At 39.7% G+C, this 27,251-nt stretch overlaps 1 protein-coding gene and 1 non-coding gene across 6 annotated transcripts in view; both read right to left on the bottom strand.

The window, feature by feature from the left end:
- Positions 1-6,208: 6,208 nt before the first annotated feature.
- Positions 6,209-27,251, bottom strand: part of LOC139459830 (protein PRRC2C-like) — a 37,914-nt gene continuing 16,871 nt past the window's right edge. For 2 of the 5 annotated variants that reach the window (XM_071241527.1, XM_071241530.1), the window contains exons 22-39: positions 26,289-27,172; positions 25,821-25,968; positions 24,888-25,466; positions 23,038-23,147; positions 20,951-21,132; positions 19,826-20,039; positions 18,786-19,165; positions 18,135-18,224; positions 16,368-16,508; positions 15,009-15,262; positions 13,851-14,136; positions 12,966-13,175; positions 11,892-12,141; positions 10,865-11,066; positions 10,037-10,148; positions 9,344-9,541; positions 8,543-8,729; positions 6,209-8,210 (exon numbers count right to left, since the gene is read on the bottom strand). In XM_071241527.1, coding sequence (XP_071097628.1) covers positions 7,801-8,210; positions 8,543-8,729; positions 9,344-9,541; positions 10,037-10,148; positions 10,865-11,066; positions 11,892-12,141; positions 12,966-13,175; positions 13,851-14,136; positions 15,009-15,262; positions 16,368-16,508; positions 18,135-18,224; positions 18,786-19,165; positions 19,826-20,039; positions 20,951-21,132; positions 23,038-23,147; positions 24,888-25,466; positions 25,821-25,968; positions 26,289-27,172 — 4,837 coding nt within the window. In that variant the 3' untranslated portion in view covers positions 6,209-7,800. The remainder of the gene's footprint in view (positions 8,211-8,542; positions 8,730-9,343; positions 9,542-10,036; positions 10,149-10,864; positions 11,067-11,891; positions 12,142-12,965; positions 13,176-13,850; positions 14,137-15,008; positions 15,263-16,367; positions 16,509-18,134; positions 18,225-18,785; positions 19,166-19,825; positions 20,040-20,950; positions 21,133-23,037; positions 23,148-24,887; positions 25,467-25,820; positions 25,969-26,288; positions 27,173-27,251) is intronic. The other 3 variants (XM_071241528.1, XM_071241529.1, XM_071241531.1) reach the window with 3 other exon arrangements.
- On the bottom strand, positions 24,456-24,528 carry LOC139459990 (small nucleolar RNA SNORD83). The gene has a single exon (XR_011652737.1). It is a non-coding gene; the product is annotated as a small nucleolar RNA SNORD83 (small nucleolar RNA).

Below are 27,251 nucleotides of genomic sequence, written 5' to 3'. Positions count from 1 at the left end.
ATCGTTACAGAATTGTTGTCTGTTGTGTAGCATCTAAAATACCCCTGAAAATCCCTTCCACTGTCATAAAACTCAAGTAAATATTTTTTTCAGCTAAAAGTAAATTTTTATAAAACATTGTATTTCTTTGTAAATTTTACTTTAAATATATAAAGGGCACACCAGTTGATTGTAGACCTATGATGAACTCTCACTAAGAAGATCAGTTTGATTGGTTGTCGATTTTGTGGCAAAAGACAAAACATCCCCCTGAAACAAAGCTATGCCGCGGTGGGTCCATTATCGATGGAGAATAAATGCTAAAATGGAGATATAATACCCTGGATAGTAGAGGATGGTATTTCTGTTTCTGTATTTCTGTATTTCTTTCCTGTTGTATTATTTACATACCATGTGTACCTGGAAGTATTTCTTAAAGTTTGTGTCAGTTGTGTTTAAGATTAATTTTGACATTTTTTTATTTTATAGTTTTATTGTGAAACAAATATATTTTGGATATTCTGTCTTGTCATTGTGTTGTGGGTTTACCTACCTTTAAATGAATTTTGGGTTTGGTTTGCTTGTTGCATTGAAGACCATGGTAGCTCACCTTGTGCAATGGTTCAGGTGAGCTATGGATGTATTTTGTCTGTCATTTAGGGACTGGTCATTTATTAACAGGGAAAAGGGGGTAGGGGGAGGGGGCATACAAAATATACTCATATTTAGGGAGGGTCTTGAAAAAAGTGGACATATTATTATAAATTGTAAAGTGCTTTTGCATTTGTATTTTCTGGCCGGTCATGAAAAACATGTACAAAAATGACATGGGAAGGGTCATTAAAAAATATGACAAGCTGTAGTGGAGGGTGATTATTTTCAGTACATCAAAAACCTCTGACCTACCACCCCCTCTGTAATAAATGACCGGTCCCGTATGCCTGGTTCACATTTTCAACATGTGCTCCGAAACCACATGGCATATGATCCTATCTAATCCCAGCAATGGTGTCTCACAGAATATGAGATAAAGGTCATATCCAAAATGTAATTTATGCTCATCCACATCTGATTATAACAATGTATTAATAATAAACAAGGATATATGTTCTCATATTATTGTTGATATCTATCTGCTTTACATTCAGATTTACTTTTTTCAACCTTACAAAGCCCTCCCTAAACAATCTATCTCCAAGGAATGAAATACGGCACTGTACGACATGGTTATAAGTAACATGGATATTATGTTCTATTATAGCTAAAATGGATAGTATTATCATTTAACCGCCTGCATGTTATCAGAAATGAGCGGGCCACTGTAACTTGATAATGTCCTCATATTGCTTGGCCATTATCACGCCCGTTGTTAGGTGACGTCATAGGATAGGGATAGGTGACATCACATTCAGTAGTGACGTCATCTGGTTTGTTCTATGACGTTTCCATATTTGTAAAAGTGGGTCAGTGACATTCGTGTTGATTGCAGTAAATGTTTCAAAACTGATATTGTTGTTTCTTTTTATTTGATAACATATCCCATCCATTTTAGTTATAACAACGGTAACGCTATTTTTCAGGACATTATCATTTGCAGAAGCCCTCGGTCTTTTCAACTGCCCTCCTTCGTCGGGCAGTTAATGGAAGACCTCGGGCTTCTGCAAATGATAATGACCTGAAAAATAGCGTTACCCTTATAACGGCGATAACAAACTAGTTCAACTCCTGACTGCTTTACTATATATTTTCATTTTAAATTCATGCAAGTGACAAGTTCTGGAAAACATTAATTGGTGTAGCAATAGACCTAAAAATCACTATTCTCCAACATGATTAACGTAATGAACTGATGAAAATATGCCGTCACTAAGGGTGACCATCCGCTTGTATTATGTCCACAGTCCCTATCACATCAATATTCGAGTATGTCTTTGAAACCACCATGCAGATCCTAATTTGTTGTTTCTTATGAATAGCATGTGTGAGATTTGACCTGAATTTGACGTCCAGTGCTGCCACACATTTTTTTAACCCTGCAGTGCTTGGACTTCTGTCATGTCATGTCATGTCATGTCATGCATATCACCATTATAACCCTGGGAAATGTTTTTGACACATTGATATGTAGTGTCAAAGGTCAAGGTAATAGGCTAAAATAATTGGAAGGATTTACTGTAGGTCAGTGAAACTTGGTACTTGTTCTTTCGGGCAGGTCCAGGACAGTTAAATGTCATGAGTGACCTACGTAGGTCAAGGTCATAGTAAAGGTCATTTGTAAAGTGTGTTTGTCATTTTCACCACAATGTATTATGTACTATGTCCACGACCCCTACCACCTGTTTAATCGGAATGGATATGTACAGATTTCAACCATATATGGTTTATATGATACATGCTGGGTGTGGGTGTTGATATATAATGAATGAATTATAGACCATGAATTATAAACTGATCAAGCGCTTGTAGTTTGACAGTTTGGCCACTGGAAATATATAGAGATTTTGTTTTGTATCAAACTTTTTTCAAAGAAAGAGCATGAATGGCTGGGTCACCACAAGGCTGCATAAAATCGCCTACATTTGGTCACTTGGGCCATTTTTCTTTCATTTTCAGTAAAGGTTGTGATATGAGAGTGCTTTTAAGGGTTTCAGTGAACAAATAGTTCTTTTTAGTATGTGCCTTAATCATGTGATTTCTTTGTATTCAAATCAAGTTTGGAAGCATCTTTCACACACAAAGGTCAAGGACTTCCAAACCCAAATTTCACAAATGTGGCATGAAATTAATAGTTCGAGAACAATAACCTTTTTTATTTATACAAATGTGTAAGCTAGTTTCCGGCACAGCTTTTGCAATACAGTAATAATTATTCCTATGATATAGATTTCCTTGCCCAACATGACAACAAAGCCTAACGCCAAGTCTTAGATTCATTAAGTTGCCTTGGAAAGAATTCAAAAGGTACCCTAATTATTGTCAATGACTTTGGTCAGTCATCTTGTTTAATTGCCTTGGAAAGAATTCAGGAAGGTACCCTAATTATTGTCAATGACTTTGGTCAGTCATCTTGTTTAATTGCCTTGGAAAGAATTCAGGAAGGTACCCTAATTATTGTCAATGACTTTGGTCAGTCATCTTGTTTGATTGACATTGGGTAATTGTGATGAATTGATGCTTGGATTAAACCTTCCAGTCCAGTCCCTGATTGTAGGAGGTTATTCTCACCATGACATATAGTGAAACCATTACATTGTTTCTATCGGTGATCTGAAGCAGTACTGTGTTAACTCTCTGGTGGATCCAGGGCCTATTGTCCCCTAATCTGATACCTTTGTATCATTGAAATAAGATTGTTTCTTTAGTGCCCCCCCCCCCCCCCCCCCTCCTCCCTCGAAGTTCAGAATTCAAACTGTGAACCCCCTTTGACACACACAACCCTAGTCTGTCTTACAGACCCTGATACAAATATATATCAAATACAGCCCATGCAAGTCTATAATGTTTGGCAAGTCTAGATCACTGCAGTATCAGGAATGAATAGAGTCACTGGGCTCCTTTTTATTATATTTTTATTAAGATAACTGAACAACTGTTTTTTTTATGTAAGATGTGTTCATTTCAGAGACTAGATGTTAGTCTAACACAACCCCACTAAAGAATTTGAACCCGCTCCCTTTAGGAATTCCTGGATCCAGCCTTTGTGTTTGCGATGCCACTGTATATTTTGTATTGTTTCTACATGAATCAGTAAACATATAAAGCCAGATTGTTTTGTCTTTTGTGATTTGGCATGAGCCTGTGGATAGATTCTTCCTTTCAGATTGCAGCAGACGTTACAGCAAGTGAATGAATGAATGTTGTGTTATGATACTTGGCTTTTGAGGTAGCTGGGTTTAACACTGCTGTGAACAGTATACCAGTCAAAGCCAGAAAGCCCCAAGTGATGCAGGTCTCAAGACGTTTACCATTTTGGTGAAACTCACAAGCATGGGTATGGTATTGACAAACCTAGAACAAAATGAGGGATTCAAGTCCATAATCGTTGATTTCTGGCATGTCCAAAGAACGCGACTGTCACCCATTCCCACTATTGGCTTTTGACTCAAAAACTAAGCTTTGGAAACTGGATGGGGAATTTATCCAAATAGAAAGGAGATAATAAATACTAGATAATGGAGGATGTCATTGCAACCACAATGCAGATCCTAATCAGTCATCTACGAACAGCATGTTTTAAGGTTATGCCTGAATTTGACAACCGAATCTTGGAGGTTTTGGAACCACACAGGACTTCTCAAGGAAATAGCATGCATATCTCCATTATAAGCCTGGAAAATGTTTTTGACACATTGGTGTCATGTCAAGGCCATAGCCTGACAATAATTCAAGAATTTATGGTAGGTCAATGAAACTTGGGGCAGGTCCAAGATCGTAAAACGTCATGAGTGACCTATGTAGGTCAAGGTCATACCAAAGGTAATTTATAAGGTGTTTGTCTTTTTGTCCAGCTATTGACCAAGTCTTATGCATGAAGCATGTTACTATAAGAACTGCAAGCCATCGCAACTGGTTTTCCGAACCACACATTTTTTAAAGATGTTGGAGACTTCATACCAGATACCTCCAAAATAATCAATTTCACACATGTCAAAGCAGATTGTGTACACGATAACAAGAGTATTCATATATGAGTAAACAAGTAGGGGAATACCGACTACATCAGATTATGGGTGACCTCCACATAAGGTCAAGGGGTCAATTTACAAAACAGTTCAAATTACATTACGTTTAGTTTCATTCATGTTAAAGTTACACATTATAATGTAGAGTTCTTGTAGTAATATTGTGCTAGCCTCCATACACTCGGTGCATTTCAAACAAAGTCACTTGCCTAAATGTGCTTCAGTGTGGGTCAGGACTGATGCCCTAGAAACACTGCAGAACGAGGTCACCCATCCAACTACTCTCCCAGACAGACGCTGCATTACTTCACCCATGCTGTGCCCAGGGACACGTACCAACACATTTTCCCATCATTTGAGATAAATTTACATTAATGAACTCAATACCTGTCAAATGTCAAGGTTCCTATGAAGGTCACTTACTCATATGACTTTGTGACACCATGTAAGTTTGCAACAAGTAACACATTACTTAATGCAATCTTCCGTGGTGTTTCAAAGTTCCAGCATGTGACTGGATTACATTGAAGGTCAAGGTCACTTGATGTGAAGAAGACGTCCAAAATATTTCTACAAATCTTGAGGATTTATAAATGGTATTTGATATTCATAATTTCTAAGCAGTTCACGCATATCAATGATACTCCTGGTCATGATACTGGTAAATACATATATGTAACAAACGATATCCAAAGGTGTCCTCTTCATTTGAAGCATGTTCACAGTGACCTGTAACATTTTCATCACAAGGATACGCACTTATTCAAATCGCAAAGACAATACCTCAAAAAACATTTTTGCAGGAAGAGGAAAGGACCTTGACCTATGCACTTTTATGGATGATCCCAATGCTGTTGCGTAGTAGATTGATTTGCAAACACACCTGGCAGCCATGTGCATGATACTGTTAAAGCAGTACATTGTGTCAGGCTAGTCACTGCTTGAGGACTGACAATTTGATATTCTGAGGTAGAGTCTGGGATTTTATTGGACAAAAATAAATTGTTCCTGAAAAATATTGAAAATAAAATATCTATGCTTGTTGGAAAAGAATAAACTTGTCTGCCACAATCATGACATTGTTGCAATGTGTCTATTGGAAAAAAATATTTTGGTTCATAGTTTTAATCAGAAAGATATATCTGGGTTTTGCAGCTGTAGCTGAAAAAATATCTGGTCCAAAATCCCAGCCTCCTACTCCACCCTACCCTGAAGAATTCGAAGTGGTTGGTTCCTTACTTGTTGATTCCGTTTGCTATATGGATTCAGTGAAGCAACAAGAATATGAAATGGCTGCCAATCACTCCTATTCATTGGGGTCCAACGGAGATCTTGTTCTTTGTCAACCAGTAGTAAACAATATATCATTAAGACTATCATATATATAACTTTCATCCATGCCATTTACATGTTGCCATCAGGTCATTTCTATACAATGCATCACTTGTCTAAAACTGAACTTTGTCAAGTGACATTTAATATGTCCATCCCTGATATACCAGTCTTGAAAAGAAAAAGCAAACAATAACTTTATAAATGTACAAGCATTTTTATTTTTTTCATTAGCTACATACAGCTGTAATTTGCAGCAGCATAGATCTGAACATACATACACAAACATACAAATGATTATCTTTCTTCAGACCCATTAAAAAAATGTCAAAGCTGGAATGATTGCTCATCGTCCAAACTTTGAGATTTCCAGTTTGAAAAGTGTTGAGATGTACTCTGGACAACAAATGAGGGACATTCACGGATTCAAACCACGGGCTAAATACAACAGGCACAGTACATTCCTCACACACAGTCTCGATTTATCAACTGTGTTCACGCACTCACCCGATAGATACATTTATCCCACATTCGATCTCTCACTTGTAACATGCTCAACACAATTACTATAAATTAAAGTTAAAACAGTGAGGAAACACCTATTAGTTAGCTAGAGAGAACCCACAAGGCAAGCATGTCAGATCCGCTAACCCGGGGCACTGGGTTGTTGCAGAGTCTGAACACACTGCCAAGCCCCCCTTCACAACAGGGGTATGGAAGTTCAGTTAGTAGACAAGATTGCAGGGGCTATGCATCCTGTAAAACATCTGGGGGCACCATAGTTCCTTAGAGGAATTTCTTTCTACACATTGTGTGTAATAAAAAATTTGATCGAACCACAATTTTCAATCGCCATTTTGGTAAACATCTTCATCATTAGGACCAGGGTGACTCTTTACGTCAATATATTACTATAGATTGAGTCACAAACTCTACCAGTTAGACCTTGGTATTGAGCCATAACACCTTACTCCACCTTCCCACATCATAAGAAATACTTATACCACAGAAATGTTATTTCTCCATCATGTTAAGAGATCTGGCTTTCATACAGAGATTTTAGAACAAAGCCAGATTTAGGGGCATCTAGCCAATGTGTACACAAATATACTTCCCCAGCACATAGCTGTCTAAGGCTTTGATAAGCATCATATTTGCCCATCTCCCACACCAAGTATTTCTTCTATGGGCACGTCATATTAAAATCATCAGATGCTATCAAGACACCTTACCACCTTTCTCTTAACCACTGCCACCTTGCTCAGGACACTTGGCGCTATGAAACTGCTCAAGTAAACCTTACAGACTCGACAACACCTGAGATTCGTTTTCTTCACACATTCGGTACTTCACCCTACCTCATTAACACAATGTCCAATTCACATTCCTTGAGCTGCGAGTGCCGATTTCACGCCTGGATGGTTTATCAGCCTATAATACCGCATCATCTTGGCACATATCACCTTCACCTCCACGGAAGCGCACATAACTTGACGAGTAAGGTTCTTCAGGCAGTCTTAATACACATAAAAATCCAACACTGAACATGTCCGTGAAAAGTCACACAGAATAATATTCATCAACACAGTTTCTAAAAGTCAATGATGCAACTGCTAAACAGAAATGTTCATCACAGTAACATTGGTTTGGTACACTACACAATAGTTTCTAGTGGTTACACATTTGTATTATGGAGTTCGGAGACTCGTCACACGTCACTTGAAATCACATCAGAAATAATTTAATTCTTAAACTCTTCAGTTATCATAGAATATATAGTCCACAATAGAAACAACAGGTTCCCAGGTTACTTCTTATCCTGGGAGACATCTGTAGGTTTGGTTTCATTTGTGTTTGTGGTTGTCGCAGCAGCAGAAGGGTCAGTCACACTGTCAGCCTTGGATGTGTTTTTCATCGTAGTTTTGTTTTGCGGGTTCAGGAAATTTTGGGCTAGAGCCAGAGCTTCCTGCCTCTGTTTGGCTTGCTGAGCTTTCAAGGAGGGTGACTGGGTTGTGTGTCGTGGTTGCTGCTGCTGCTGCTGCTGCTGTTGTAGCTGTTGGTGCTGCTGCTGTTGTTGCTGTTGTTGTTGCTGTTGGACTTGGATCTGTACACCAGGTCGCTGGATTGGGTTTGGGAACGTTGGTCTCTGCTGGGGAGGGGGAGCACTGGAGCGTACAATGTTCCCTACCATCATCTGATGTCTCACCACTGGAGCAGCTGAAATGGATGAGAGTACATTAACCAAGTTGCAATCAACCAAGTCAGACCCCCTGATATGTATCGTAGACAAGCATAGGTTGCTGCGATTGGTATCATATCATATCTGTTACAGATTCAAATAGAGAGAGAGAGAGAGAGAGAGAGAGAGAGAGAAAGAGGTTTTACGCCGCTTTTAGCAATATCACGGCAGGGGACACCACAAATGTGAGTGAGTGAGTGAGTGAGTGAGTGAGTGAGTGAGTGAGTGAGTGAGTGAGTGAGTGTGTGAGTGTGTGTGTGTGAAATTATCTATAAGTGTGCAAAACAATTTGACAATCATTACGACATACCTTGAGTCTGCATGGGCTGTCCCAAAAATTGAGAACCAAATTTTGGTTGAAACTGCTGAACATTTTGGAACCTCTGTTGAGTCGTTCTGTTGGAGATCTGCCCACTAAAATGCTTGGCATTGGAACTCTGAGACTGCGATGAAGAACTCAGCAAGTTGCCCGACATGCTCTGAGGGGGAGACTTCATCTGCAGGAACACAAAACATTAGTCAATATGTAGTGACAATTTCTAAACAATTTGTTTGTTGTTTAACGCCGCACACAGCAATATTCCAGCTATATGATGGCGGTCTGTAAATAATCAAGTCTGGACCAGACAATCAAGTGATTGACATCATGAGCATCAATCCACACAATTGGGAAACGATGACATGCATCAACCAAGTCAGGGAGCCTGACCATCCGATCACGTTAGTAGCCTCTTACAACAAGCATAGTCGCCTTTTACGGCAAGCATGGGTTGCTGAAGATTTCTAAACAAATGACTTTGTAAAAGTACAAGAGGAAGGTACATAACAGTCAATGGTTACAGCTCTGGACACTAGCACCTGAGGCACCTTGGCTGCCCTATCTAAAATTAAGGATGTGTGGTTCCTTGAGCTAATCCAATGTCTGCTTTCTAAAATGATGTGGTTTCATTTCTTTGCCACTTCAACTTGGAAATTTCTCTTGTAACAATAGTAAGCACATGTAGGACACAAATATGCCTTCAATGGTACTCTAGATTGTGTCATGGGGATACTGAATCCCTTTGGCACAAAACAAAAATGACTACTATAGCATAAGCGACTGTCAACTTACTGGAGTGCTCTGTGGTGACTGCTGCTGCAGTACAGGGTTGTTATACTGTTGTGAGGACTTGCTGGGCTGTTGTGGGTTGAGACTGAGCCCCTGACCATGGGTGTGACCAGGGGGTGTAAGAGCAAGTCCAAGTCCACCCTGGCTCCCAAACGTCTGCATTGAGAACTGCTGACCAGCTGCCGCTTGCTGGAGAGCACCCTGGACAAGAACAACATATTGTACAGGAACCCATCAAAAACATCAAAGTGAGGGAGTTAACACCGCTTTGAACAGTATTCCAGTCATATCATGGCGCATCCGACTGACATGGGAGGAAAGCCTGAAGTGATGCAGGTCTCCAGACATCTATCATTTGGTGAAACCCACGAGCACAGGTATGGTGCTGACAGAAAACACTAAACATGACACACATCAATAGAAACTACATCACTTAATATGGACTGGAAAAGATTCCAATATGTTGAGTATGAATATATCAGCAATTTCACTTCAGGGGACACCAGTAATAGACTTCACACATGTATCAAGTGTGGAAATCAAGTACAGGCCAACGCCTTCAACAAGAGGCTACCCACTGCCCTCCAAGATGCTGAGTCTATAAGGACTGCATACAAATGTCAAAATATTTCACGGGAGAAGTGTGTAGAAGCATCATCACCACTTTAATTAAATTATATAAGCTACTATTTCTACCTGTAGTGCCGAAGTCGGCTGCTGAGCAAAGAAGTTCTGCTGTAGTGAGGGTTGCGTCTGTTGGAAGAAGGATGATGTCGGCTGTACAGGTTGCACATTCTGTACTGCATTCCTGAACACAAACAATATGGTTTAATCTCAGTCCCCCTTCAACATGGCATGTATTACACCAAGGGAGCTAATGGAGAGAAGCATGACCTCACAGGCAGGATTCAGAAGCCATAATATACTACTCAAAAGAAGTTAAGGATCACCCAATTCTTTCATATTGGTAATGTTAATCTGTCATGGCATAAGAGATTAACTATTGTAATATGGAAGAATCAGGTGATCCTTAACTTCTTTTGAGTAGTATATATTCATATATTCAAATCACTGTTTAGACCAAGGAAAACAGTGGCACGACAACATTGGTAGGGGAAATGGTATCATTGTTACAAATAGATATTCTGATCCAAAAAAGGGCACATTTTCCATAAATTGGACATTTTCCTGTAAATTGTACATTTTGAAACTTATCCTAACTCATACTATGCATTTCTTTCTTCTTTGACCCCATATGGAAATGGTAACCATGGTCATGCTGGGATGTTTGGGTGAATTTTTTAAATTTTGTTTAGAAGCTGGAAACTTTGTTCAAGCATGTTTCCACATTGGATCAAGAATAAAGAAGAAATGCATAGAGTGAGATGGGAAAAGTTTCAAAATTTCTTTTCACAACTATCATGAAAGCATCTACACCAGGCCTTTTCAGTTGAATTCAACACTTGCTAGATACACAATGTTAATCCACCTGCAATTAGAAGTATGAACAGAATTTATGGTTACCTAGGCTGCATTAGCTGTGAGCTGAGAATCTGCGAGTTGTTCTGAGGATTCTGTGTACTCCCTAGTAAGGGACTTGTACCAAACAGCTGACTAGGGTCATATTGAATGAACATCTGTGATGGCTGCAGGGAATTGTTGTTTAGATTCTGACTGAACTGCAGCGAACTGGGGCCCATGCTTGGCATACTCTTCTGGAGCTGACCTGAAAGATTGAAAATGTATGTGAAGACGGCTGCTACCATTCAATAAACACAAACGTTCTTCACAAATAGTAAACAGAGCTGTACAATATAGATCATGTTCAAGAATCCACTGCAATGTTTGCATCAAACTTAATATTTTCTGAATCGAGATTATGAGCACCAAGCTAAAAAAAACCTACACTTTGAGTGAGTTTGGTTTACACCGCTTTAAACAGTATTCCAGTTATATCACGGCGTGTCTGCTTAATGTGGGAGGAAAGCGCAAAATGATGCAGGTATCAGACGTTTACCACTTTTTTGAAACCCACAAGCACGGGTATGGTGCTGACAAACCTAGACACAAATGGGGCAAACCAGGATTCGAACCCACAATCATAGGTTTCTGGCATGCCAAACGGACGCAACTCTGCACAGCGAATCACGGCGCCTTAGACGTCTGGGCCACCCTTGCCCCACTACACTTTGTGTCAAATCAAAACCTGAAATTGTCTGTGCATCATCATGTAGATGTTGACCACTTCTCCTCCACTGAAGTTTTACACCGCAGTCAGCAATGTTCCAGCCGAGGACTGGTGATCTCTAAATAGAAGCCTGAAGCCACGTAACCGTTCGAGGATTACTTTATTTGCTTGAGTAATGTGGATCTATTAGGCTACAGAATCCCATGGGGGCCCTCTATTAGTGTGTACGTCAACATAACATCACCCTGAGCTATGTTACAAACACATGCCAGCAGCCTGTAAACAGTCCATACAAACGAGAGAGTGATATCATGAGCTACATTATATCTTTAACACCTAAGTATATGAGAAGGTTCAACCTACTGTATGCATTCTGTGTTGGTGGTTTGATTGTTGTGGACATAAGAGAGGAGGTAGCTGAGGACACCATGATGGTGTTCTGTTGTGCCGTCTGTCCATACGGCTGGTTACGAGCGAATGCAGAGAGCTGTGATGGGAACAGGTCCGGCTGTGTAGGAGTAGTGGGCAGGAAGAGACTAGGCTGTGTCAGAGTAGCCTGTCCGATCTGCGCCTGAGGTTGTGACAAACTGAACCCGTAGTTGGGCTGTGAGAACTGGAAAATGTAGAATAAGAAAACAGCATTATTTCAAAGACAAAAATTTACAACAAAGGTAGTGTTTTAATTAAAAGAGGTTCCGGAGTCCTTGAGCTTTGCTGCCCTTAAGTGACAAGGATCCCTTGACTTTCATACTTAATTTCGAACCCTGGCAGTATTCTGCAATTTTACAGTTTGTACAAGTCAAATACAGAAAAGAAACAAGCCCAAAAGTGAGCAGGGCTCACTTATACCCCTGACTTCCAACACCAACATATTTCCATGTTCAAAACATGAAAAATGAAATATTTTCTCACAAATTTCTCTTATCGTAATCAAACTTTGCACTGAACCTTTCCTATTAGAAAATAATCCAGGAAGTTGTTAAAGTTATAGGGTGCACAAATGTTGAAGCCATAAAAAAAACATTCAAAGTTCGAAACATAAAAATTCATATTTCCTCAGAAATTCCAAATATCGAAATCAAACTTCGCACTGCACCTCTTCTATTGGTATAGAAAGTATTTACCAAGTTTGAAAAGATCTATGCAGTAGTTTTCAAATTATAGGTCGCACACAAAAATGTCCTCGGAAGGGCAGACAGACGAACAGCACTTAATACATACCCCGCCATTTTAGTTTGGGGATATAATAATAATCTAAGAACTCAGCCATCAATTTTATGGGTGATGACGTTAATAGCACTTTAGATACTACATCTGCACATTTTTCTTTCAGCTAGTGATGGTAATGTACTGCACATTGTTTATAAGATTTCTGATTCCTCGGTGAATCAAACTGATAATCATCCTTGCACCATTATCACAAGCAAAATGACTTACCCGAGAGGGCTCCTGTGTCAGCAGTTGTGACCCCAGCTGTATGGGCTGGAAAGGATGCTGACTAGGCAGGACGACAGGGGGACTGGGTACAGCTGACATGTTCTGGAGCACATTGGACGTGGGCTGGCCCATCGAGTTTCCACCGCCACCGGCACTGTGAGGCTGAAACTGTTGAGGCTTTACCTGCAAGATGGGCAGACCAGGTTGTGCCTACAGACTAGTTAATTGAATGGACGAACAGCTAGCATGACAAGCAATGGAAGACAATGAATGTGACATCAATTACAGTTAGCATGGATGGAACAAAATTCAAGTTATTTCATCTGAATTTTTGCAATACATTAAAACAAATAATTTGAAACACGAATAATGTCATGTTTAGAAAAGGATAGGAATTGGAGCAGTTTTCAGAAAAAATGCTGGAATCATCCTTGGAAAGTGTCCGCATCATAGGCTTTGTGGTTTCACAGATGTCAAAACCTTTTTAAAGAGCAATGAGCCTCTACAAAGGCTCACATGAAGCTTCGGTTCAGATGAGCAAACAGAACACACAATTCATATATCTACACTCTTAATATTCATTCAAGCTTAAAAATATCTAATGCTATCAAAAGTGAGTTATTTCGATTAACAACGCACTTCAACAATTTAAGTGCCTTGTACAAGAAGCTGCACTCTGCAATATTCCAGCAACATGACGGTAATCTGTAAATAATCGAGTCAGGTCTAAACACACAATCCAGTGATTAACGTGTATCGATCTACGCAAATGGGACACAATGATATGCCTCCACCAAGTCAGCGAGTCTGATCACCTGATCCAGTTAGTTGCCTCTTACGACAAGCATGGGTTAGTTAGGATGAGTTAAAGTACGGCATACTTACTTTGCAGACATTAGAGGGCTCAGCCATGGGCATCTTTTCATGATGTTTGAGGTCAGGCACCTCTGGTACGAACACCTGTATGTCCTGTGGTCGTGGTGACAGCGTGCTGGGACCAGGAGACAGACTGCTGGTGTTCTCATTACGATTGACAACTGTTTCCAGGACAACTGATGTTGCTGACACAATGGTCTCCACCTCGGACGTGAACGTAGGGAACGTGTTGGCGCTAGCCACGCTGTCACTGTTTGTTGACAGAGCATTAGCCAGAGAACATCCACTTGAGATTCTGGAAACATCAATTATCATACAAAAAACCTCAAGGAAGAGCAAGGCTACATAGGAAAATAAATTTTCAAAGTACAAAAAAATGAATGAAGGATATTAAAACTGTTACTACATACTATTTCAATCAATCAATTCCCTCATGTCATCCATTGTTTCATGAGAAAATGTTTTAATCCCCAGCAATTTAACAGCTACATCACGCCCGCCACTAAATATTCAAGTGTGGGTAAGAGAAAGCAATGGTTGATTGCATTAGCAATGATCCATGCTGTCAGGGTACAATGATACACATGACCAGCAGATCACCAGGAAGTCGTACAACAAGTATGGGTGCTGAAGCCCTGGATTCCCGAAGGGGGCTTTGTTCCATGATGCTACTGCATTCCATACAGATATCAAATATTACCAGTTACATACTGAAACCAAGACTACTACGAGTCATGAACAGAAAGTTAGCCAGTAATTAAGTGATTATTACAAATCACAACCTCACATCACGCTATTGTCCCTAATCACCTGCAGACGAGTGAGTATGGTTTTACGCAGCTTTTAGCAATATTCCAGCAATATCCAGGGGTGACACCAGAAATGGGGTTCACACATTGTACCCATGTGGGGAATCAAACCCAGGTCTTCAGCTGAAGACATTTGTGTGTGTTCCCTGGTTTCTTTACTTGATGGAACAAACAATATCAGTAAAATCAACCGTCACAGGAATCACCATTTCATGTTCACAGATGCTTTGAACAGGTTAAGGATTTTCTAAAAATGCCTCCTATTTCGCATTCATAAAATTGTGGAAGAACATTTCACATTAAAATGACCATAACTTGGCTAGGGCATCAATGAATATTTTACAAGCTGTCAACTTACGGTTGCTGGTCAAAGGGACCAGGTGCCATTTCCCACACACTCTTCACTGAAGCTATCTTTAGGTTAAGGTCCTGGGTAGCATGGGCAGTGGGGGAGTTGATACCAAGTCCATTTGCTGAAGTTACATCATTGGATATTGTCACAGACTTCGGGGGTTCTGCAATCTCAGTCTTCTCTGGTTGTTGAGGTTCAGCCTGGTAGCTCGTCAGAGCTTCATCAAACTCAAACTCCAGTTTCAGCTCAGTATCATCACTCTGTAAGTTGAAAACATGAACGGTTCACAAAACACTCTTTTCGCTAATCAATTACCTCTACCTGAGGGAGACCAGTGAAGGTGTCTGCACATTTTCTAAAAATTTAAAGTATTTAGCACAAACATAGCCTGAAAATGCAAATTTGCAGCATTTACCACATATACAGCATATAATCTACACAATCTCATTAAAATCAGATCTTAGTTCTCAGTATCGCTAAACAAAGATCTGAGGACATCCCATTACAGGTCATGTCAGAACGACCTTTCATCCGACCAATCAAAGTGTCGCTTACCAGATCATGAAAGTGACAGTCAAAATTGGTTTTCTAATCATGCAACCTCGAAAACGTTAACACTGTGTATTTCGAACGACAGTTACGGGCCGTACGACTGATTCCGTCAAAATTATCGTCTATCTCTTGATTCCGAGGGATAAACATTTGAAAGGAGGAGGCGTTGCACAGTACGTGAGAAGCACTGCCATACAATCTCAACCATATATTACACATTCCAGAATGTTCGTTTGTTCAGTTTTCAAAACTTTAATCAAGAACTGTGTCAACATATTTTTCAAGCGTAGTCTGAAATGGAAGTCACCAGGTTGAAACGAGTGCCATATAGCTCGAGAAAGCTGCTTTCTAATTGGCTGATGTCGACTTCTTGTCAGTCATATCAGTTGTTGGTCAAAGTTCGCGAAAGGTCGTTCTGACATGACCCATAGTTGGATGTCCTCAGACCTTTGTTAAGCGGCAGCGAGAACTTAGATTTTAATGAGATTGATAATCTACAATGCAGTATTGTAATCAATAGTATGAATAGTTAGTAAAATATCTTAATTGTTGGAATAGGTCACAAAAAGACTCAAAATTACAGAAATGTAAGTGTTTTAAAATAATTCAAAGGATACATGTAAGTACAAGCTACATTCAAAAGCACTATTATGTTCAATCATTATTTAATTCAGAGAAACACTAACGGCAATAAATATTACAGCAATCCCCAGTGTTTGTCTGCCTGATGAGGATAATGAAACATCTGTAAGAGCTAGTGCCAGAACCACAAGACATCCAACCAATTATGGTTCAGCTTGAACACAAACTTGCCTTGAAGAAGCGGTCTTTGATACTAGGCGGCATCTGAATGGGGTCGGGCTTCTTATCTTTGACCAAGTCGGGTTTCTTCACAGCCTTGTTGCTCTCCTTGTTCAGGGCCTCCTTCACACTCATTTTTTCACTGCGGCTTGGCTGAAAGAAACACAAATCTTATAGTCTACCCAACATGAAGTGACTCACACAGCAATTAATGAGAGTAGGTTTTTATGCCACTTTGCGTAATATTCCAAATATATCATGGAACGAACATGATATTTGGGCTTCACACACTGTGCACACATGGGCCTTCGTCATGGTGAGGCAACACTTCAACCACAAGGCAACACTTCAACCACAAGGCCACCCCACCAGCCCTACAATCCAATGGATGAACACAACTGAATAACTATTACTTAAAGATTGAACAAGACAGTGCCTCACATGAGGAAACTTACCATGAAGCGCAATGCGCATCATAAAATTTGCTCATGTGAGGCACTGTCTTCATTGGCTGATAAACATCAACAAATACAACTTCAATCCTTTTTTGACAGATACATAAATCATAACGAAACAAGCCTTTAAACATCAAACTTTTAATGGCGGTTTTAGCAATGTCATTCATTTGAAACAAAAGTTGCACCAAGTAAAGTAAGAATTGGAAAGAAATCCAGAACCAGTTGGTTCTGAAGATGGATTCATATAAACGTGAACTTTGGATGTGCATTTGAGTCATACTAAGGCTAGATGAGTTGCTGATGACAGGGATGACCACTTGAGGCGGCCTGGCTTTAAGTCCCAATGCCTACACGACAGTGTGGAGCTTAGTGATTTCTTTGCTAAGTAAAGCATTCTCTGTTGTAACGTCAAATGAACACTTCATTTTCGTGACGGGCATATAAAGACCTGTCTGGATTCAAAGCCTGCATCATTTCTAGCCTGAATCGCGTGATGATACCGTCCCTATTTGACGATATTTTTAGATTGAGGAATTCCCCTTAAGAAGTTCACGTGATATGCTAACGCTCATCTGAAAATGAACGACAGTTAGCTTGGTAGTGTTCATCTAGGCAAGGTTACCCACTTCTGTCAATATATCACAGAAACATTGTTCACTGGTTGAAGACAACTACCACTTTCTTGAAATTCATGAGCTGGGCATGAAGCTGAAAGTCTTTTGCGGGAGACAAATTGCTTTAGGAAACTTTATTAATTTATGAACTTTTGAAAAAAGATTTCAGGCCATTTTAGTTGACAATCTGTCAATATGTTAATTAACTAAGCTGATAGCCTATACTGTTTGTTAGTTGTTTAACGCCGCACTCAGCAATATTCCAGCTTTATGACGACGGTCTGAAAGATTATCGAGTCTGGACCAGACAATCCAGGGATTGACATGAGCATTGATCGACATAATTGGGATACGATGACATGCAACAACCATGTCGGTGAGCCTGACCACCCGATCCCATTAGTCACCTCTTGCGACAAGCATAGGTTGCTGAAGACCTATTTTACTCCAGATCTTCACAGGTCGATAACCTATAACGACATACTTCATAACCACAGCAAATCTAGTGTTCATACTCAAATTAGCAGGTCCTGTAATGGCAAAAGGCCACAGGAAATTGTGATTTGAAAACTGTGCCACTAGTGCTCTGTTTACGCCAAGCATCTGGCTGAAATCACACCTACATGCATCAAGAGAAACTAATACAACCATGTGAAAATCGAGAACTGATCATTACCCAAGTAACATTAGTGACAGCTTAAAAGTACCTTAGGTTGCCTCTGAGGCTGTGGTTTTGGTGCATCAAAGTTAGGTGTGTCTTCCAGCTCTTTGTTTATTCTCTCTTCCAGCATTTTATCCTGAAATAAATTGAGATGTATAGCAACATTCACATTGTGTCTTCTCTCAAGAATCAAATAATTGAAGATTTGCAAATCATAGTCCTACATTCTGAACTTAAACTAGGGAATTCTAATTACAGTTGAGATGTAAAAAGAAAACATCAAAATCAACCAAGTGTGACACTGATGTAAAAAGAAGCAATGAAACAGACAAAACATATTTGGACAAATAGCAAAATCATCTAGAATTGGCCAAAAGAAAGCCCAGTTCATGCTAACTTATCAACAAGTAATTCATTAAGGTATGGGCAAGCAGTCTAGAATTAGTCTAACAGAAACTATATCAGTCCTACTACAACCATGCTTACAGTCTAAACACAGAATACAGGGTCTTCACTTTCTCTGAACCTGGTATCCAAAGAAAACTGGAATCTTTTGGTGATGAGAACATTTCTGTAGCATGCAGGGTACAAGTAAAAACTCAAACTGAACCACAAGAAACTACAACCAAACACGAGGAGGCTGGACGACAACTGTGAGGCAAGCCGAGCTCGTTCTCTTTCAATATTGCTTCTATACCTTAGACTCATCCTTATGCTTGTTTTCTGCGCTTGGGGAGCTCCGGGTAGATGAGGCGGTAGAATTAGGCTGGTCACTTACATCTATCCCGCTGTCGTGCTGGTCGCCCTTGTCCATCTTGTTATCCACCGCTACGGGGGACTGCGATGAACCCAGAGTCATGGAGAAGTTGATGGGCTTAGTCCACGCACTCACAGTAGGGATAGGGGCTGGCGTCATCGACAATGGTGGCACCTGGGACTGCATACTCAGCTTCTGGGAAGACATGGCAACAGTCATCTGTTGGGATGGCTGCTGTTGTTGCTGTTGCTGTTGTTGTTGCTGTTGTTGCTGCTGCTGCTGCTGTTGCTGTTGTTGCTGGTTTGACTTGGTAGCAGAGTCTGAAAGTTAAGAAATTACTTTGAAATACACCAGTAAATAAAACTCTTGCGTACATATGAAAATAATGTGGGTTTTTTTAGTAACATTAAAACAAATATATGAAAACAATATTCAAGCTGTTCAAGATGTCTTCAAAAGCTGTTGGGAATCAGGCTTCAAATTAGGTTCCCAATATACGAACACAAAAATCATCTCAAAATGCAAAGAGACAAATACGAGCAAGTAGACGAGAGAATGTTTTTGTAACAGACTCACAGTACAATGTATTTTGTTTGAGAGGTCCATAATTTGGAGGTATTGAAATCTTCTAGCTTTGCATTTGTAATTTAAGACTAGAAGTTACACAACATTCATGCCATGTCAACTATTTGCTAAATACTGTAGTCAACCTTTCGGATGTTGGTGCGCTAGACTATTTAATTGACTATTAGCTGAGCTTACTACACCAAACAAAGATTTAGTCACAAGGCTTCATACTACTGTCTAAACTCAGATTGTACTGTGTATAGCATATACCACAAAATATTTAATTTTGACAAATCAAAATCATGCAATACAAGTGCTGTATCACATGTCATCTAAATCCCATGACCATGCAAAACTACATAAACACGAAGCCCCATCTTACAGTATTGAAAGTTTGTATTGTGTACACTTACTATTGACGTCTCCATTTGTGAGGTGGGCTGGAGCTGGGATGTTGTTAGCGAGGTCATTGTTCCACTGTTCAATCTTGGGCATAACATCCAGGTTGGCCTCTTTCTCCTTTTCCCTCTGCTCTTTTTGTTTGGCGAAACGTGGTGGCAAACGACTCATTTTGCAGAATCGGGCACGCTCTATCTTTGGTGTAAGACCTTTTGGTTTCGCAATTACCTGTAAAAATACATCATTCAACATTGAAATGGACTTTATAACACCATTCTGTGTTGTGGGGCATTTTACAACACAAGTAATACTTGCTGAGGATATCCCAGTTGTCTGTAAATAATCAAGTCTTAGCCAGGCAAACTGATAGTTGAAATCATGGAGTAACAATCGATGCCATTCAGATAAAATAAGTCAGCCAATCCTCACTTAACACACATGAATTTCAACAACCAACAAGCATGCTCAGATGCTATTAAACTCAAATCACAGTTTTCATTGGATTGACAGATTACAAACATTCATCATCGCATGCTGTTGGTGTGATACAAATATCAACCTGACATATTTTCAACACAAGAAACACCTGTCCATCACCTGTGACAGCTGAAATATCTGAGTGCAAGTGGTTTCCCGTTCATCAGCAGTTATCTCTCTGTTTGCGGTATGAAGGACTGTTTGCAATGATCATCATTGTGACAATCATATCACAATGGTAATCCATGCAATGACTGCAGTGTTAGAAATTGGCACTAGTCCTGTAGTCCTTGCCAAACTGCCCAATAGTTGAGGTATCATAAGGACCAGTAGAAATTTGCCATTTTTAAGGGGTTTGCTATATGTTTTAATTATAAGGACTAGTGGGCATGTTATCTTTTACGACTGTGACTGAGTTTGGAAAGCCAATTTGGTCAGGGTGAGGCCACATCTCTGAGGGGGACAGTTGTTCTACACAGCAATATTCAAGCTACATCATAATGGCCTGTAGATAATTGAGTCTGGGCCAGGCAACCAGTGGTTGGTAGCACAAGCATCAATACCAGCCATCAGGGTCAATGGGAGTCAACAAGGTCCCATATTGCAACCACCTAATCTTAATTATAGTTGATCTTACAGACTATTTGACTGATATCTCGTACCTTTGATGCTGGGTCCCGTTTCTTATGTGTCTCTGACATTTTCTTCATCTCTGCTTCCTGCATCTTTTGTTTTATTTTGATGGCCTTTTTTGATGTGACCTCCTGAAAGCCTTCATTGTTCTCAAATAGAAAGTTGGGATCATCGATCGTCACTTCTGGCTGATCATCAATAACCACCACACCTACAACAAGCAAACAATTGGTAAATAAACTAGATTCCACATGGCATCTACTCTTGAGAATGGTATCAGAGATTAACATGTTTCCTTAGCTTGCTCAGTTGCTTTAAAGTATAATCAGCCAATATAAATTGTCATTGGATTGACAGATATAAGAATCATCATTGCAAGCCAAATATGTGGAAATCGCACCCAGTAAATTGTTAATTGTCAATAATGACAAAGAACAATTACATAATATTAATAACATAATTGCCTTAAAATATGGTAGGTTCATACAAATGGCACAATAAGTTTGATAAAAAAATGCTTTCATGTTAAATGTTTGAGTAATTCATGTGAAGAAAATTCTTTATAGTAAACAGTATAACGTATATCGCTGTGTATAAGGCGAGGTTTTCGTACCTAAAATGAGGGGGTTAAGAAGGGGGGTCGTCTTATACACAGAGTCGAAGATCTCGCATTTTTTTCCACTGGCGATGTCAACCGGCGTCCGATAGCCAGCCCAGCATTTGACAAAAAAACTTCGCATTTCGTCCTAAATAACTGTTCCAATAACTATTTCCATACATAAACATGATTTGTATCTCTTTTCCTTGAATAAAGTTTAATAATTTCTGCAAATAAAGTTGAAATGACCCTCGCCTCGATGCAGATTGTCAAACCACCTGACACGGTAAAACAATCAACATCCGTGAGTAGAGAGCCGGAAGTACCGGTAAGCATTTGCATATTGCGCATGTGACCTAACATGTGATAACCGGTGAAGCTGAAATCAATTCCCGCTGTTTTTACAGTTGTATTAACAAGTGCTGGAGACGGTGTGTACATGTGATTGTGGAATAAACACGCTGAATGTGAAGCAAACATAAGCCTAGTTAGTTACAACATAGTTGATTGGCGATTAAATTACTCACCATTGTCTCTTATATGTTATGACTTCATAAATGAATTTTATTTTACGGGCACCAATTTGGTCTCGTACCGTGTAAACACAAAATGGCAATGTGTGCTGGAGTTACACACGCGACCTATCATTGTAGAAAAAAACAACGCAAGATAAACATATTTTTATTGCATATATAGGGTTTGTGTGCGCACTTGTGATGTGCTTCATTCTAGGTCACCTTATACACGTAGTATAGGATTTTGGGTTGATTTTGAAGGCATGTACAGGGGGGTCGTCTTATACGTGGGGTCGCCTTATACACAGCGATATACGGTAGTAAATACCTATTGCAAATTAACAAAACATCTCTTAAACTTTGAAGGCTTTCATAAGTTTAGCAGAATAAGTTCATACCTATCTTTGCAGAATTCTTTTCTAGCCAAAACATTTCAAGAATTGGATAAATATAATCAACAAGCATCCATTCTATGTTCATTTCTATGCACTACGGGCATTCCTTCCTATTTACTGATTCCATATTAACATACAATCTTAAAATAATCTATCATATTCCAACTAGTTGTATTAACCAACAAGCATGCTCAGGTGAAAAAGAAATCAAATCACAGTTTTCATTGGATTGACAGATTACAAATGTTCATCACTGCATGCTGCTGGGTCAAAATTAGAGGTATCTATTTTTCATTTTTCATAACATACCCCAGTTTTGAGGGTTGACATGTGGTCACTCCTTACTTGCTAGTTAGTATTTACTTGTATAGTATTTTAGAACTTTAATCCTAATGTTAAAAGTGCGTGAATGAATGCTGCTTAACACCACAGAAAACAATATTCCGTGTCACAAGACACCACCCCTCAATGCTCAAATCTAGCAAGCATGGTATGCTCTGGTGCAATATTCCCTAGAATCCCTTCAGGGGCCATTTAACAAGTAGATCAATATTGATTCAACTGCAATGGTTAATGAAATGTAACTTTCACAGGACTAGAGGACTTACTTGCATAGTTGTTTATGTCAATATTAGCCAAGGCGTCTTTCTTCTCCTTTTCGTTCTTCAAAGGTTTTGATACGTCTGACAGGTCCGACTTCCTCCCCATGTTTTTATTTCTGAAACAAAACAAAAAAACAACTAAAATTATGATGTGTTATTTCTTAAAGGAAAGTCAGAACTTTCAGTCCTAGTCTATAATGTTCCTGTATCTCTTGCTTACATTTTATCCCCCCAGACAATTTTTTTAACTGGCATATTTTTCATGAATTTTAAAAATGTTTTTAATAATTTCTCAATGTGGTTACCTTAACCATGTTAACCATTGACAAGCAGATGCCACTTTTTAGGCAGGGTGCCCATCCAAGATAAGTATGCTAAGGTTAGTGATACATTAATACAGTGTCCAATCCAGAATTGAAAATCAAGGGGGGGGGGGGGGGGGGGGGGGGGGGAGAGACTTGTCCCCCCATCATTTAGAAAATAGGGGGGATTTTGAAAAAGAAGGGGGGGGGGGGGGGGGATAATTGCTTTCTTAAAAAATGTCTTATTTTGAATTATGTACTGGAACATCATCATATAAAAGTGTAACAGATCAGAATAAAGAACTGAAATGAATAACAATGCTTTGTGCTTTTTTCCATTTTGATTAAAAAAGTCTAATTCTTTTGTTTTTGCGCGACATGGTCATTCACTATTCAAAAGATCGTCTGCTATGACAGTCGGCAATTCATATTGTGTGATTTCAGAAATGAAACTAAAACCAACTAAAATGCTCAAAAATATTTTCAGAACTATTCAAGATTTAATATTTATTGTCTTTATTCATCTTGTCGAAGGTTTTTGATTACAAAACAACAAAATACAACATAATTTTGATCAAAGTTTTGAAACGTTTTCTATTAAAGTAAATCAAGTTTCGTTTCCTATGCCAATCCTATCGACAATTTATTCAGCAACCCAAGAGACGTCACTTTTGTTCGAACTTCTGGTTGTTATCAATCGGTCTTCGACAGTTGTTTACAATGTTTGCTGTGAACTGTCTTTCTTCGTTAATTGATTAAAGATTTAGTGAGTATTGAATCTAAAGGTAGGGATAAACAGCTGATAAAGTAAGTGACTGTACAAGAAATTACTCTGCGCGACAGATCGCGCTTTAATTTTTTTTATGAGGGGCGATTTGGTTTTTTTTAGCGTGAATTGTGCAATCACACGGCCTGGGTTGGACACTGATTAATACATGGCAGAATATATATGTCAAGCACAATTTATTGATAAACCAATATGAAAACAGTTATTGAAGCCTCAAAGGTGTTTTTTTTCCAGGTAGTCGGCAATATTCCAAGTATATTCATGTCTTGAACCATTGAGTACTTGGGACATCATTTACCAAAACAATTACAAAACAGTATTATGTTATGAAGACAAGCCATCAGTATTATGGGTGATAGATAGGAGTTATCACTGCACATAGCTCAATCAATTAGTGCATCATCTGGCTGACAAGATCTACTTCCAAGTTCTTCATTAATTACAGAGTAATACAAGGGGTTGCCAACATTTACTGTAATACAACAAACTATCCCAGTCATCAGGTTACAGCAACATAATATTATGGCACACAATCAACCATGTGCCACATTGTGACCACCAGTCATTAAAAGCAGAGTAAACTGAGTAATTAAGTCTCTTGAATCTTCGAGATTCAGGGGTTCCCTGGATTAAAAAGCTATGATTTGTATGGGCAAACCTCAAGGACAAGCCTCATTTAATATGTACAAAAACAGCAAATTATGGTTTTCAGCTATTTCTGCTGCCAGCACCTGCATAAAGAATTCAATGTAGATTTTCTATCTCACCTGTTGTTCATACTGTTAATGGCGTTGTTGATGGCCGTGGGATCATTGGGCACAATTCCATCCACACGGTACACCGTCTTCACATTCTCCTTATGGTTCACATTAACAGTTGCCTTGGCTTTTGGTACTGAGTTCGCCGGACCTGCCCCGTTTTTTGTCGAGTTCGGGGACTTTTCCTTATTTGAATTCCTCCTCTCCATGCTATTGGACTTCCTAGAATCCACACTATTATTTACACGTCTATTTTGGCGGTCATTAAGAGGCCGCTGGCTGGAAAAACTTTTTTTCGAGGGTTGATCGCGCTTATCTTTATTAGCGTCTCTTATCTCGTTTTTTGGATCCTTTTTTTCAAGGACATCACTACTTTCAGAAGCAGTTTCCCACTCTTCCCCTTCATTTGACGCTTGCTTTGTCAATGGGGGTTTCTTAGAATTGGTTGTAGGGGGAGCACTTCCTCCTCTCCCTTTTGATCGACCACCTCTACCACCACGTTCAAAACCCCGTCCTCGTTCAGCACTCATACCACCTCTACGGGCAAATCTCGGAGGAGGGGGGTTTCTTTCTTGTCTCCTATCCCGTCTGGAAAGTAAAATACAGCATTTAAATAAACTCACAGAAGACCTTAAAACTTCATTATTAATATGTTTCTAAATAGCAAAATCGCAGAGTCAAGAAGCCTCAGATAGCCAAATTCAAATTTAATGTTGCTTTTCCAAATAATTCTAATATCATTTCAAATTATATAATCTGTGATCTTGAAGGTGTTGAGGGTTTCAAGAAATTTACTGTCAGTCCTATTATGGTTAAAAATAATCTTTTCTTGATTAATACAATCCTCCAAACAATTCAGAATATCATTTCAAATATCATAAAGTGCTAAAGTATTCATTCATCATAGCCATCCACTGAAGAGTCAACAACATGTTCACTAACCTGTTTTGAGGTCCCATGTCACCATAATCTCTTCTATCTCCATTGGTCATGGGTGGGCGACTGTACCCACCCCTCTGAGGTGGGGCCGAGAAGTACCTCCCTCCTCTGCCTCGACCACCCCTTGGCGGACCTTGACCTGCATTTCCACCTGGATGCAACACATCACAATTAATACCAAACAGGTACATGCATTGGGAATGTAAGTTTTATCAAGGCGATTAAATCAGGGATTAAACGATTATGGAAAGTGGTAAGGCAATTGAGTTTCATCAATGTCTGCCTCACTACCATACATCCTGTCTCATATTTTCTTTTTGACAACTGAAAAATCCTAATTTGCAGTGTGCAATACAAAACAGGTGTGCAATCCTTGACAATCATAACTGAACTTCAATTAAGCATTCCCATTAACTTTAGAACGCCCTTAAGCAAGTGTTAAACGACAAAACTTGTTGCAAATGAACTCACCTCTCCCTCGTCTTGAGGGTTCCCCTCTCGGTGTGAAGCCCCCAGCATTGGCACTGGCAGTTGCACTGGACTGTCGATAGCCACCTCCCCTTTCCTTACTATCGTCATCAAGGTCAGCACGTTCCCCATAGGGCTTTGGCTGAAATCGGTCATTATTTTCATACCGTCTATCTCGCATCCAGGGATTATTACGTGGCCTACCCCGCTCTTCCCGAGGATGAGGTGCACCTTTGTCCTTCTGCTGACTTGCAGATTTCTGAGTGTTGTTGATCTCCTCCTTTGTTTCTTTCGTCAACTTCACATCCTTGTTCTCCTTATCCTTTCCCTGAGAAACTTCCCTGGCTTCCGACGTCCTCTCACTCGAGCTTTCACTGTAGGTACCACTTGTTTCATCCACAGACACATCACTTTCCTCATCACGTCCACGTCGCCTTTTCGAAGTGTCTACATCCTCCCCCTCAGCTTGATCATCTTCAGGCCTGTCTTTCCAGTGACCGAAGGACTGACCCCTGTCTGATCTTTGACCTCTGAATGGTCTATCCATACTGTGAAAGTCTCCTCTTCCACGCCCTCGGCTAGAACCAAGTCCACCTCGGGCACCTCGCCCCCTGCCACGTCCTCGACCACGCACAAACTCTCTACCACGACCAGGAACACTTCGGGTTCTGTCCCTATCACCACGATCTCGGTCACGGTCTCGCTCAAACCTGTCCATGTATGGCTCCTCTTTCTTCTTTTTTGCAGGCGGTCTGTCCTTGCCAGGCCCTCGATCACGTCTGTCGTCAAATCCATCCTTCTCAATCTGGGGTTTTTCCTTCTTGTCATCACGACGTTCAAATTGTGGCTCAGGGGCAGATTCCTGCTGTTTCTCCTTAGCAGCATTTCTGTGTAAAAACAAAAAAAATAATATTTTGTACTGTTATTCTCTCAAAGAGAAGACCAGACTATTCAGTTTATTGTGCA

Source organism: Haliotis cracherodii, unplaced genomic scaffold (genome assembly GCF_022045235.1).
Source record: "Haliotis cracherodii isolate W230 unplaced genomic scaffold, xgHalCrac1.p SCAF_13, whole genome shotgun sequence".
NCBI lineage: Eukaryota > Metazoa > Mollusca > Gastropoda > Lepetellida > Haliotidae > Haliotis > Haliotis cracherodii.
Note: the sequence above shows the minus strand (reverse complement) of the source record. Positions and strands in the feature narration are given on the sequence as shown.